This window comes from Schistocerca gregaria, chromosome X (assembly GCF_023897955.1).
Source record: "Schistocerca gregaria isolate iqSchGreg1 chromosome X, iqSchGreg1.2, whole genome shotgun sequence".
Lineage (NCBI taxonomy): Eukaryota > Metazoa > Arthropoda > Insecta > Orthoptera > Acrididae > Schistocerca > Schistocerca gregaria.
The window spans coordinates 44,122,841-44,136,736 of NC_064931.1; the positions used below are offsets into that span (position 1 = coordinate 44,122,841).

At 40.8% G+C, this 13,896-nt stretch overlaps 1 protein-coding gene across 11 annotated transcripts in view; it reads left to right on the plus strand.

Annotated features, from left to right (window-relative positions):
- The window catches only part of LOC126299504 (guanine nucleotide-releasing factor 2), a 361,975-nt gene that overhangs the window by 301,847 nt on the left and 46,232 nt on the right, over positions 1-13,896 (plus strand). For all 11 annotated transcript variants that reach the window (XM_049991460.1, XM_049991454.1, XM_049991453.1 and 8 more), the window contains 2 exons: positions 6,376-6,550; positions 8,424-8,603. In XM_049991460.1, coding sequence (XP_049847417.1) covers positions 6,376-6,550; positions 8,424-8,603 — 355 coding nt within the window. The remainder of the gene's footprint in view (positions 1-6,375; positions 6,551-8,423; positions 8,604-13,896) is intronic.

Here is a 13,896-nt window from a genome sequence, read left to right on the forward strand (position 1 = left end):
CTAGACTAATTTGGGACCGCTCTACTGAACGGACATGTAAAATTCCACTGAAAAATAATTTATTTATTTTTTATGAAATGGAAAATAAACTGATGTTTTTTGTTGACACTAGGTGTTGTATGAAACATGTGATGAGCAATATTTGTTTGGGCTGTACCCATCTGCTCATTGCAAAAACAAAACTGCAAATATCTCCTGAACTACCAGAGAAAATGTCCCTGGTGACCCTCAAGAGATACACTTGGTGTAATAATAGACAGTATTTGGTATTACATATGAGGTACCTCTGATAAAACCACAAGTTTTGTAGGTATTCATTCACAGAGACACAACAAGACTTCTTGGTTCAGTCAAAACTGAAGATCTCCTTATGTCTTCGTAATCAATGATAAGTCTGAAATAGAAGTTCATATGAAACACTATCACTTAATTTGTTTTGGGGGAGGTTGTGCCTTGAGCAAGACACAGTTTTAATTAAATCCCCTCCCCCCCAAAAAAAATGTTTTTCTGAAGTTTCAGCATCATCAGTGGGTGTTTTGTTATCTTCTTGTTACAACATGCTGAGCATTTGCTGGATTTTGTGGAATTTAATGCAGTTGTTTTGTTTCACAGTTTGTCATTTTTGCTGGTTTCCCCATTATCTTCAATGTGAAGGCCTGCACTTTTCATGTCACTGTTCACGGACATTAAATTACACAATATCCAGGAAATCCACAGGATGTGGTAGCAAGAAGATAACAAAAAATCCACAGATGATGCTGAAACTTCAGTGAAATATGTCTGGGAAGTAAAGACAGTGTCTCACTCAAGGTGGACACCTTTCCAAAAGCAAATCTGTCTCTAAGCAAACATGGACAGAGGAGCATCAACATCAGGATGACAGTCACTTGAGTGTAGCAGTATAAATCCTATGTCCTGATGGACCACAATTTGGATAGCAGTCCGGAAATCACGCTCACCAAAATGTTTAAGTAACAGTGGATATCACATCCTGGTGTCGGAGGCCTGAGAGACAAATTTCTGTGACTGTGTCTCATTGTACAAGGGTTGGAACTTTAATAGTGGCAACTATTTGTTTTAAATTTACACAAAACAGATACATGTTTCAAAGTTTTACTGTCCTTCAAAGTAGTCACCAGCACAGTGTGTAACCAACTGGCAGTGATGTGGAAGTTGTAATATATTCTCAGCAGCACCATTTGTGTGTCTATTGCCTGACAAATCTCTGTAACAATTCTGAAGCAAATTCTTCCTTCCTTCATCTTAGGAATCAAGTTGGAGTCACAAAGGGTTAAGTCTGGGGAGTTTGGTGGATGGTACATCACTTTGCGGCCCCAATGATCGAACAAATCAGTCACAACTTGCACCGTATGCACCTAAGCATTGCCCTGCAAATTTGTGCATGGGTCCTGCAGAAAGTACTGCCTCTTCTTTCTGTAAGCTTTCATTCTTTGAACACAAACTGTGATCAATATGATTTGTCCAATATGCACATTGACACACTGCAACAAGATGGAAGACTGTCACCTCTCTTATCAGTTACTTAAACTTTTGTAGTGGTCATACCACATGATTTCTTCCATTTGTTGTCGTTTACCTACATTTTGACTCCGTCAGATTGGCAAAAAAAAAAGGCAATAGAATACCACAAAAAAGTAAATAACGTTGTATCAGTACCAAAAATTGTTGTGATTGTAGATACTGTGGGTTATTTTCTCATAAAATATGATCTAGATTTCTCACATTTTTCTGTGACACAAATCTGATCATACAGGTAGGGCTCAGGGAGTGATGCTCGCCACACCTACGGCATGGATAAGCCATGCATGCCTCCAGAGTTGTGCCAAATAATCAGTACCTCAGGGTGGTTGAGTTAAGGTTTAGTGAACCCAGGTTTTCGAGCAGGAGGTTGATGAGTGCTGCCATTCCACTGTGTGATGTAATGGTGGTATACTGCGTATCACAGGGAACAGGGATCTTGACTTTACACCACATATTTTGTCAAAGGAACAAAGCTCTGTAAAATATAACCTCAATCTCAAGGTTTGCTACAAGCCAGTAAGGTGAATGGCTGTTGAGGCAAAACAACTTATGGGAACCCTGCCACACCACAGCTGTGTAAGGCTTACCAGGGCAAGTGGGCCTCTTCTGGATGGACTTCTATACATCTAGGTCCTTTTGGTAACACCATGGTAAATTCAACAAATAGAAACCCTCCTAATGTGTTTGGTGTATCATCTGGTAGCAGTAACATCTACACAACAAAAATGACTTTAGATATTCCACTGTGAACTTTAGCTCTAAAATAATACTGGTGAGTAGGTATCCCCCCGAGAATTTCAGCTCTAAAATAATATCAATGAGTAACAAGACACTTAAAGTGTCTCAGAATTTGTTTTTGGTTATTAAAAGACACTATAGAAGGTTTGTTAAAGTTTCACAGTTTGATATATGTAAAGGGTTATAGTCACATGTATTAGTATGTCACTTTTGGGATTCAGTCAGGTGCACCGGCCCCGGATCAAATCTGCCCGGCGAATTGATGGTGAGGGCCAGTGTGCTACCAGCCTGAATATGATTTTTAGGCAGTTTCCCACATCCAACTAGGTGAACACTGGGCTGGTATCAAAAGTCCTGCCTCAGTTACACGATTTATAAACATTTAGAACACGTTTGCACTCTTTCACGTGACTAACACTACTCACAGACAGTTGGGGTACACGTATTCTCTCCTCGAGAGTAATGATGTGGCATATGTCCTCCCCATAAATTAACTGCCCCCAACCACAGGTACACTGAAACCTGTCGAGCACATCAGGAATGGAACACACTTAGTGGAAATAGTTACAACATATCAAACTGAACAGATACATAAAGCACCATTAAAATTCTATAAATGAGAAGGAAGAATGGAAAGATGTAGACATGATAGAAGTAAAAAACATAATGTAGTGAATGAGTGACGAAGTGAGTGAGTGACGAAGTGAGTGAGTGACGAAGTGAGTGAGTGACGAAGTGAGTGAGTGACGAAGTGAGTGAGTGACGAAGTGAGTGAGTGACGAAGTGAGTGAGTGAGTGACGAAGTGAGTGAGTGAGTGACGAAGTGAGTGAGTGAGTGACGAAGTGAGTGAGTGAGTGACGAAGTGAGTGAGTGAGTGACGAAGTGAGTGAGTGAGTGACGAAGTGAGTGAGTGAGTGAGTGACGAAGTGAGTGAGTGAGTGACGAAGTGAGTGAGTGAGTGAGTGACGAAGTGAGTGAGTGAGTGACGGAGTGAGTGAGTGAGTGAGTGAGTGACGGAGTGAGTGAGTGAGTGAGTGAGTGACGGAGTGAGTGAGTGAGTGAGTGAGTGACGGAGTGAGTGAGTGAGTGAGTGAGTGACGAAGTGAGTGAGTGACGAAGTGAGTGAGTGAGTGAGTGACGAAGTGAGTGAGTGAGTGAGTGACGAAGTGAGTGAGTGAGTGAGTGACGAAGTGAGTGAGTGAGTGAGTGACGAAGTGAGTGAGTGAGTGAGTGACGAAGTGAGTGAGTGACGAAGTGAGTGAGTGAGTGAGTGACGAAGTGAGTGAGTGAGTGAGTGACGAAGTGAGTGAGTGAGTGAGTGACGAAGTGAGTGAGTGAGTGAGTGACGAAGTGAGTGAGTGAGTGAGTGACGAAGTGAGTGAGTGAGTGAGTGACGAAGTGAGTGAGTGAGTGAGTGACGAAGTGAGTGAGTGAGTGAGTGACGAAGTGAGTGAGTGAGTGAGTGACGAAGTGAGTGAGTGAGTGAGTGACGAAGTGAGTGAGTGAGTGAGTGACGAAGTGAGTGAGTGAGTGAGTGACGAAGTGAGTGAGTGAGTGAGTGACGAAGTGAGTGAGTGAGTGAGTGACGAAGTGAGTGAGTGAGTGAGTGACGAAGTGAGTGAGTGAGTGAGTGACGAAGTGAGTGAGTGAGTGAGTGACGAAGTGAGTGAGTGAGTGAGTGACGAAGTGAGTGAGTGAGTGAGTGACGAAGTGAGTGAGTGAGTGAGTGACGAAGTGAGTGAGTGAGTGACGAAGTGAGTGAGTGAGTGACGAAGTGAGTGAGTGAGTGACGAAGCGAGTGAGTGAGTGACGAAGCGAGTGAGTGAGTGACGAAGCGAGTGAGTGAGTGACGAAGCGAGTGAGTGAGTGACGAAGCGAGTGAGTGAGTGACGAAGCGAGTGAGTGAGTGACGAAGCGAGTGAGTGAGTGACGAAGCGAGTGAGTGAGTGACGAAGCGAGTGAGTGAGTGACGAAGCGAGTGAGTGAGTGACGAAGCGAGTGAGTGAGTGACGAAGCGAGTGAGTGAGTGACGAAGCGAGTGAGTGAGTGACGAAGTGAGTGAGTGAGTGACGAAGTGAGTGAGTGAGTGACGAAGTGAGTGAGTGAGTGACGAAGTGAGTGAGTGAGTGACGAAGTGAGTGAGTGAGTGAGTGACGAAGTGAGTGAGTGAGTGAGTGACGGAGTGAGTGAGTGAGTGACGGAGTGAGTGAGTGAGTGACGGAGTGAGTGAGTGAGTGACGGAGTGAGTGAGTGAGTGACGGAGTGAGTGAGTGAGTGACGGAGTGAGTGAGTGAGTGACGGAGTGAGTGAGTGAGTGACGGAGTGAGTGAGTGAGTGACGGAGTGAGTGAGTGAGTGACGGAGTGAGTGAGTGAGTGACGAAGTGAGTGAGTGAGTGACGAAGTGAGTGAGTGAGTGACGAAGTGAGTGAGTGAGTGACGAAGTGAGTGAGTGAGTGACGAAGTGAGTGAGTGAGTGACGAAGTGAGTGAGTGAGTGACGAAGTGAGTGAGTGAGTGACGAAGTGAGTGAGTGAGTGACGGAGTGAGTGAGTGAGTGACGGAGTGAGTGAGTGAGTGACGGAGTGAGTGAGTGAGTGACGGAGTGAGTGAGTGAGTGACGGAGTGAGTGAGTGAGTGACGGAGTGAGTGAGTGAGTGACGGAGTGAGTGAGTGAGTGACGGAGTGAGTGAGTGAGTGACGGAGTGAGTGAGTGAGTGACGGAGTGAGTGAGTGACGGAGTGAGTGAGTGACGGAGTGAGTGAGTGACGGAGTGAGTGAGTGACGAAGTGAGTGAGTGACGAAGTGAGTGAGTGACAAATTAGAGAAGATGGCGGCATTTGTTGTAACCTTCAATTCACCCACACTTCCTGAGCACATTACAGCAGGATTCACCCAGATGAAAGTGAGCCTATATGAGCCTAACTCAAAGCTCTATTTCAAGTTGCATTGGAACAGATGAAGTGTGACACAGAAGTTAATCATCTATTCCAGTTTCCTCAGTGCCTTCCACATGGTTTCACTGGTGAACTAAGTAGAGAAAATGCTGCAGATTATGTAGCACAACTTTATCGATCTAGCTGACCAAGGAATGTAAACAGCATTCTACTGCGTACGAAGTCATGTCAGAATCCTGGGTAATGAGGAAGATGACAATGCAGCTTAGCAAGCTTGTCAGGGACTCGTTAGAAAACAAAAATGTACTTGTCTCCCTGTGGACCATTTTCTTGCAGAAAACCAGAGGTCGTAAATTGTTGGGAGGAAGAGTGGCTGTGACAAAAAGTAAGTTTCTGTGTGTGAAATCAATTTTCCGGTCATGATGATTCTCCATTCTGTCTTGGTGATTGGGTGAAATGACATTGACCTGTTTTATGTAGGTTTCTCTCCTCTGACCTATGGCTTTTTACTCTGATGAGAGGGCCCACCAGTTTGTGGAGCCTGTGGATATGTTATTTCAGTATGTCACATTTTAACTGAATGTGTTGTATATTTTCAATAGATGACAGTAGTAAATTTTAAGTGGTCCTCTGCCATCTATTTTACCACCACATTACCCACTTATGCAGTACCTTGCTGTTGCACTGTTTGTATCTCGTTAGCTAGTGACATTTAATATTATTAAGTCTTTGGGCATTCCATTTTGTGCCATTGTAACTGCATAAAATATATCAAGTTGTTCTGAAGACTTGTTTTCCATATTTAAGGTTGCATGCTCTTATTTAATGGCGTTAGAGATGTAAAGAAAATGATATTTTTGTGACACTGAGAAAAAAAATAGCAATAGTGAGATAACAGGATTAATAAACAATGTGTTCTTCATGATGTTAAAAAATTTAGCTACTGCAGCAAAATCTTAAACATGCCCCTTACACCAATAGTTACCAAAAGTAGATTTAAACATCATTTGAAAGTTGAGAATTCCACTATTAATGGTTTCTTTTAATCATAATCTTTTGGCCGAAGCACGGGACTAAACTGCATGCATATAGTGGATTTATTAGTATATAATAATCACTCAGTCACATTGTAATTAACAATTTTCTTTTTGAGATAGATATGACTGATACTATAAATCTACTCTGTTTTTAATTTCACAGATTTCTTGTACCAAGAAGCATTCTTGACCACATATCGAACGTTCCTTTCACCACTGGAGCTAGTTTGCAAGTTGTGTCATAGGCACCAGCGGTTTAGTTGTTCCTCAGACTTGACCAAACAGCGAGCAGCTCGTGAAGCTTTCTCACTTCTAGTCAGAGTTGTCAGTGACTTGACGTAAGTTTCTGATATTATAGCTCATTTATTTACTTATTTTGTCCTATTGCAAAAAATAAGTGTTGATTCTGTTGAATGCAAATACAAATTTGTGTAAAAATTTTATTATGTGTCATTGAATATTCATAAGTAAATACAAAATAATGAATGACAAAAACATAATGTAGAAACGGAAGAGGTGGGGGGGGGGGGGGGGTGTTAGAAGGAAAATAAAGAAAATAATGTATGTATAAAACAGTGCAGTAACTCAAACAGCTGTTCGAGGACCTGTGCCATTCCAGTGTAGAGTGTGCAGCACCTGTAACAGGTCAGTGTGTGCCTGCACTCACCTTAGAAACTACAGAGTTGTGAAATATATTAGCTTTTATTTGTATAGCTTAGTGTTGTAGCTAGCATATTCAGTGTAACTTCGTTACAGTGCTGCTTTTTAAGTTCAATCATGGCAGGATTTGTGTTGGCTTAGAGATGCCTGCGAGAGCATTCTTTACAAATGGTGTTATTTGTCATAATATGCGACCACGATGGCCCTCAGAATTATACTAACCATCTGAGTATAAATGATTCAAAAAATGAATGTCAGACTTCTCACGACATTTAAACACAGTTATATTAGTGGGCTGAGTGCATGAGAAATTCCACTTCTGAAGTGATGATAGCCTCAGGCCTTTCACATCCCATCACGTCCACAGCTTGTGCTCTAGCGACTAGTGTTGATGCCTCTCGGTATGCGGTCCCGGTTTCGATTCCCGGCTGGGTTCGGGATTTTCTCTGCCTGTGGACTGGATGTTTGTGTTGTCCTCATCATTTCATCATCATCATTTGTGACATTGTCTAGATTGGATTGTGTAGAAATTGGACTGTGTACGAATTGAGACTTTGTACAGGTGCTGATCATCCCGCAGTTGTGCACCCCATTAAAAAAAAAAACCATCATATCTGGTATCAAAGCTGAGTATCTTGTTTCACTCACTTCTCCATTTGAGACCTGTCTTTTCAACATAGCTCACTGTTTCCATATGATACGGCAAATATTTCATAGATAGAGTGCAATCCTGGCAGCACAGCCGCCATGTGACTGAAGTCCAGGAGACCTGAGATAATGTCAGAGGGGATGTGAATGATTTGGACCCTGCTTCTGACAGTCTCCTTTAACTATGGGAGGTTATTGAGTCATTATGGATCAAAATAGTTCCCAGATGCTTCCCATAGATACTTTCCATGATAAGTAAACTGTTACGATCAGGGCAGAAGAAATGACAACATTACCACAGTATGTGATGCCATTCTGTATGATGCTTTTTTTCACTTGTGGTTTCATAAATGACATGAAATGAAATGTGTGTGTGGTATTTTTGGACAGAAATCCCATTTTGAGGGGCTTGGTCGCCCAGTGAAAGCCTCTTTATTTGATGCCACTTTGTTGACTTGCGCATTGGTGGTGATGAAATGGTGATGAGGACAATACACACACACACAGTCCCGAGTGGAGAAAATCCCCAACCCGGCTGGGAATCAAGCCTGGGAGCACGTGAACTAGAGTCAGCAGTGCTAACCACGAAACCACGATCGTCTGATATTTTGTAACTGATACTTTCATTAAATTAGGTAGTTTCAGAAGCAAACATGAAATCAACACTGACATCCCACAGTGATGGATGAGGGGGATGAAAGATTGGAAAACTTTTCTGTATGAAACATTTTTTGTTGTCCATTGTTGCAGATTAGTTTGTAAATCTACATCACTGATGAGAATTTATATGAACTATTTTTGTAAAATTGTAATTTCTTTTTTAATATATCTAAACTTTTTTATATACTTTAATAACACATAATTCTGAGTATGAGATCAATGTAATATATGTTTCCTTCTCAGAATTTCAGACCTTGATGATGTGGTCCTGAAAACTCTTATGGATTTTGTTTATCAACTACTTTGTAGTGGGGATCTCACAATGGCAAAAGCTCTTCGCGTTAAGATCCTAGAAAAATACAATGCCAAGAAACTGCAAAGCAGTGCTAGTACCTTACTGTCTTCACTCAATGTGTATACAAGGTAATATAATAATGTGTGGCATATGACATGTGTCAGTTTTGTTACATTTTTCACAGAGATGTTAGATTTTAATCAGCTGTTAAGTTACTGTTATTACATCAGTACAACACTAATATTTACATTTGCTTCACTTTTAAATATGTGTAATATTTTGGCGGAGTAAAATGCTATACTATCATCCAGAAATGGTTTGAAATTCATGTTTCATAATCATAACAACTGGGAACCATTAGTAACAAATTTCTACAGTTTTCAGAGTAATCTGAAATAATTTGTTTCAGGCACTATTATATGAGGCATTTCTTTATTTGATGCTGGCTGCATGCCTCACTATATGCATTAAGGGACATACCTTACCAAGTGGTCTAATTTCAGAAAAAGTTCCCGTGTGACCATTGCTGAAATTTTGTGTGAACATTGATGCGTGTTTCCAGTAAACATTGGTATAGTTTTAGTTTCACCTTTATAATACTTTCAGCAAAGAAACTAATTTGTTTGACCCCGTAGTGCAGCTTTTTACAGTGCAACCCTGAGTTTTCAACAAATTTGAGGCATATTATCTCTAGCAATATTTTGTATAAAGAAACAAAACTAGGCAACCTTGTACAAAGTTTTGGGCTGTCTTCAGTGGAATAACAAAAAAGTGTTTTGTAAGCAGTTTTCATATTTATGATTTGAAGCAAAGTCAGCTGAAAGAATGGACACTAGAAAGAATGTGAACTTTAGCTTTTTATATGTTAGGAAGTAATAGCAGCATAAACCTGAAACTTGCAAGTAATAATTTATCAATACAAGGTTTTAGAATCAGAAATTTCATTCTTCTACTGCTTTCCAGTCCTTGTTCTGCTGGCACTCAAATTAAATGTGACATCTTTTACTATTCATCTGATGGAATTACATTTTACTGGAGACATATTGAGTCTCAGCTTTATCTTCAATGAGGACAGAAGCTGAAGAAATGAATTAAAATTTGTGCCAATGCTGTCACTTGAATAAGCCTAGCAAGCAGGAGACCCGGGTTCGAGTCCTGGCCTTGTGGCACAAATTTTAATTCAGTTCTTCAGCTTTTATCCTCATCTTTTACAATGTTCTACGATTGTTTAGTACTCTCTAAGAAAGTTAATGTGGACCAGGAACTGAGATTGAGTCTGAAGAACACGAAAAATTTCAAAAAAAAAAAGGGAAATTTTTTGCCATGAGTTATCATGACATATTTCAGCCTGGTTTTCCACGGAAATAACTGCAGAATCGAACAGGTTATAAACTTGAAATTTAACTGTGTGTTACCAAGGCACTGGAGATCATGGTAGTAAAATTCTTGGACAAAAGCTACAATACACATTGTATATAAACTGTTTTCAAGTTTTACATTGTCACATTGTGTAAGTATTGGTGAAATTCACAGCAGTTTGCCTAACATTTTTTTGGAAAGGATTCATGTTGTTGTTGTTGTTGTTGTGGTGGTCTTGAGTCCTGAGACTGGTTTGGTGCAGCTCTCCATGCTACTCTATCCTGTGCAAGCTTCTTCATCTCCCAGTACCTACTGCAACCTACATCCTTCTGAATCTGCTTAGTGTGTTCATCTCCTGGTTTCCCTCTATGATTTTGACCCTCCACGCTGCCCTCCAATACTAAATTGGTGATCCCTTGGTGCCTCAGAATGTGTCCTACCAACCGATCCCTTCTTCTGGTCAAGTTGTGCCACAAACTTCTCCCCAATCCTATTCAACACTTCCTCATTAGTTATGTGATCTACCCATCTAATCTTCAGCATTCTTCTGTAGCCCACATTTCGAAAGCTTCCATTCTCTTCTTGTCCAAACTATTTGTTGTCCATGTTTCACTTCCATACATGGCTACACTCCATACAAATACTTTCAGAAAAGACTTCCTGACACTCGATGTTAACAAATTTCTCTTCTTCAGAAACACTTTCCTTGCCATTGCCAGTCTACATTTTATATCCTCTCTACTTCGACCATCATCAGTTATTTTGCTCCCCAAATAGCAAAACTCCTTTACTACTTTAAGTGTCTCATTTCCTAATCTAATTCCCTCAGCATCACCTGACTTAATTCGACTGCATTCCATTATCCTCATTTTGCTTTTGTTGATGTTCATCTTATATCCCCCATTCAAGACACTGTCCATTCCATTCAACTGCTCTTCCAAGTCCATTGCTGTCTCTGACAGAATTACAATGTCATCGGCGAACCTCAAAGTTTTTATTTTTTCTCCATGGATTTTAATACCTACTCCAAATTTTTCTTTTGTTTCCTTCACCGCTTGCTCAATATACAGATTGAATAACATCGGGGGGAGGCTACAACCCTGTCTTACTCCCTTCCCAACCACTGCTTCCCTTTCATGTCCCTCAACTCATAACTGCCATCTGGTTTCTGTACAAATTGTAAATAGCCTTTTGCTCCCTGTATTTTCCCCCTGCCACCTTCAGAATTTGAAAGAGCGTATTCCACTTAACATTGTCAAAAGCTTTCTCTAAGTCTACAAATGCCAGAAACGTAGGTTTGCTTTTCCTTAATCTTTCTTCTAAGATAAGTCGTAAGATCAGTATTGCCTCATGTGTTCCAGTATTTCTACGGAATCCAAACTGATCTTCCCTGAGGTCGGCTTCTACTAGTTTTTCCATTCGTCTGTAAAGAATTCGTGTTAGTATTTTGCAGCTGTGGCTTATTAAACTGATTGTTCGGTAATTTTCACATCTGTCAACACCTGTTTTCTTTGGGATTGGAATTATTATATTCTTCTCTAAGTCTGAGGGTATTTCGCCTGTTTCATACATCTTGCTCACCAGATGGTAGAGTTTTGTCAGGACTGGCTCTTCCAAGACCGTCAGTAGTTCCAATGGAATGTTGTCTACTTCGGGGGCCTTGTTTCGACTCAGGTCTTTCAGTGTTCTGTCAAATTCTTCACACAATATCGTATCTCCCATTTCATCTTCATCTACATCCTCTTCCATTTCCATAATATTGTCCTCGAGTACATCACCCTTGTATAGACCCTCTATATACTCCTTCCACCTTTCTCCTTTCCCTTCCTCACTTAGAACTGGATTTCCATCAGAGTTCTTGATGTTCATGCAAGTGGTTCTCTTATCTCCAAAGGTCTCAGTAATTTTTCTGTAGGCAGTATCTATCTTAACCCTAGTGAGATAAGCCTCTACATCCTTACATTTGTCCTCTAGCCATCCCTGCTTAGCCATTTTGCACTTCCTGTCGATCTCATTCTTTAGACGTTTGTATTCCTTTTTGCCTGCTTCATTTACTGCATTTTTATATTTTCTCCTTTCATCAATTAAATTCAATATCTCTTCTATTAGCCCTCGTCTTTTTACCTACTTGATCCTCTGCTACCTTCCCTATTTCATCTCTCAGTTACCCATTCTTCTTCTACTGTATTTGTTTCCACCATTCCTGTCAATTGTTCCCTTACGCTCTCCCTGAAACTCTATACAATCTCTGGTTTAGTCAGTTTATCCAGGGCCCATCCCCTTAAATTCCCAACTTTTTGCAGGTTCTTCAGTTTTAATCTACAGGTGATAACCAATAGATTGTGGTCAGAGTCCACATCTGCCCCTGGAAATGTCTTACAATTTAAAATCTGGTTCCTGAATCTCTGTCTTGCCATTATATAATCTATCTGATACCTTCTAGTATCTCCAGAGTTCTTCCATGTATACAACCTTCTTTCATGATTCTTAAACCAAGTGTTAGCTATGATTAAGTTGTGCTCTGTGCAAAATTCTACCAGGCAGCTTCCTCTTTCATTTCTTAGCCCCAATCCATATCCACCTACTACGTTTCCTTCTCTTGCTTTTCCTACACTCGAATTCCAGTCACCCATGACTATTAAATTTTCGTCTCCCTTCACTATCTGAATAATTTCTTTTATTTCATCATACATTTCTTAAATTTCTTCGTCATCTGCAGAGCTAGTTGGCATATAAACTTGTACTACTGTAGTAGGTGTGGGCTTCATATCTATCTTGGCCACAATAATGCGTTCACTGTGCTGTTTGTAGTAGCTTACCCGTATTCCTATTTTCCTCTTCATTATTAAACTTACTCCTGCATTACCTCTATTTGATTTTGTGTTTGTAACCCTGTAGTCACCTGACCAGAAGTCTTGTTCCTCCTGCCACCGAACTTCACTAATTCCCACTATATCTAACTTTAACCTATTCATTTCCCTTTTTAAATTTTCTAACCTACCTGCCCGATTAAGGGATCTGGCATTCCACGCTCTGATCCGTAGAATGCTAGTTTTCTTTCTCCTGATAACGACATCCTCTTGAGTAGGCCCCACCCGGAGATCCAAATGGGGGACTATTTTACTTCTGGAATATTTTACCCAAGAGGACGCCATCATCATTTAATCGTACAGTAAAGCTTCATGCTCTCGGGAAAAATTACGGCTGTAGTTTCCCCTTGCTTTCAGCCGTTCGCAGTACCAGCACAGCAAGGCTGTTTTGGTTTTGTTATGAGGGCAGATCAGTCAATCATCCAGACTGTTGCCCTTTCAACTACTGAAAAGGCTGCTGCCCCTCTTCAGGAACCACATGTTTGTCTGGCCTTTCAACAGATCCTCCTCCGTTGTGGTTGTACCTACGGTACAGCTATTTGTATCACTGAGGCACGCAAGCCTCCCCACCAACGGCAAGGTCCATGGTTTATTGGGGGGGGGGGGGGGGGATGATTCATGTAGTAGAGAATTTTTAGTATGTCTTTTTGTTGTGAAATGTGCTAGTTTAATTCCAGTATAAAGTGTAGCATATTTTGTGTTAACACAGTTTGCAGTTTATGCAGAACATAAGTGAGTTGATGAAAAAATTTTTAATGTGTTTCTATTGCCGTTGGTGGCTTAACCACTGCTACTTTCTTTTAAACTGGAAAAAAGCAGCATCCCCGTAGGGACCACACTGGTAGCTGTGCAGCGGCTTACATAGGATGGTTTCTTTACCCCAGATTGCCAAGGGCCTGATAAGGGTTTCTTTATACAAGATCTCAAGCCTGATGATGCATTTATCTGTCAGAGGCAAAGTTTGGTCTCTTTTATGATCCTAAGCTTGTGTTTACTTTAAGCTAATTGAATTTTTTACAGGATTCATTAATTTGCTGTAGAATGTTGTGAGGAAAACTATACTGCCAGCCAGATTGTGCTGGAATAAATGCAATGATGTGTTGTTCTCGAAGCCAGCACTTATCACTCCTTCATGGCAGGTAACATGAATTTACTGAGACATGTGAAGCTAACAGTTTGTGCATTGTCTGCA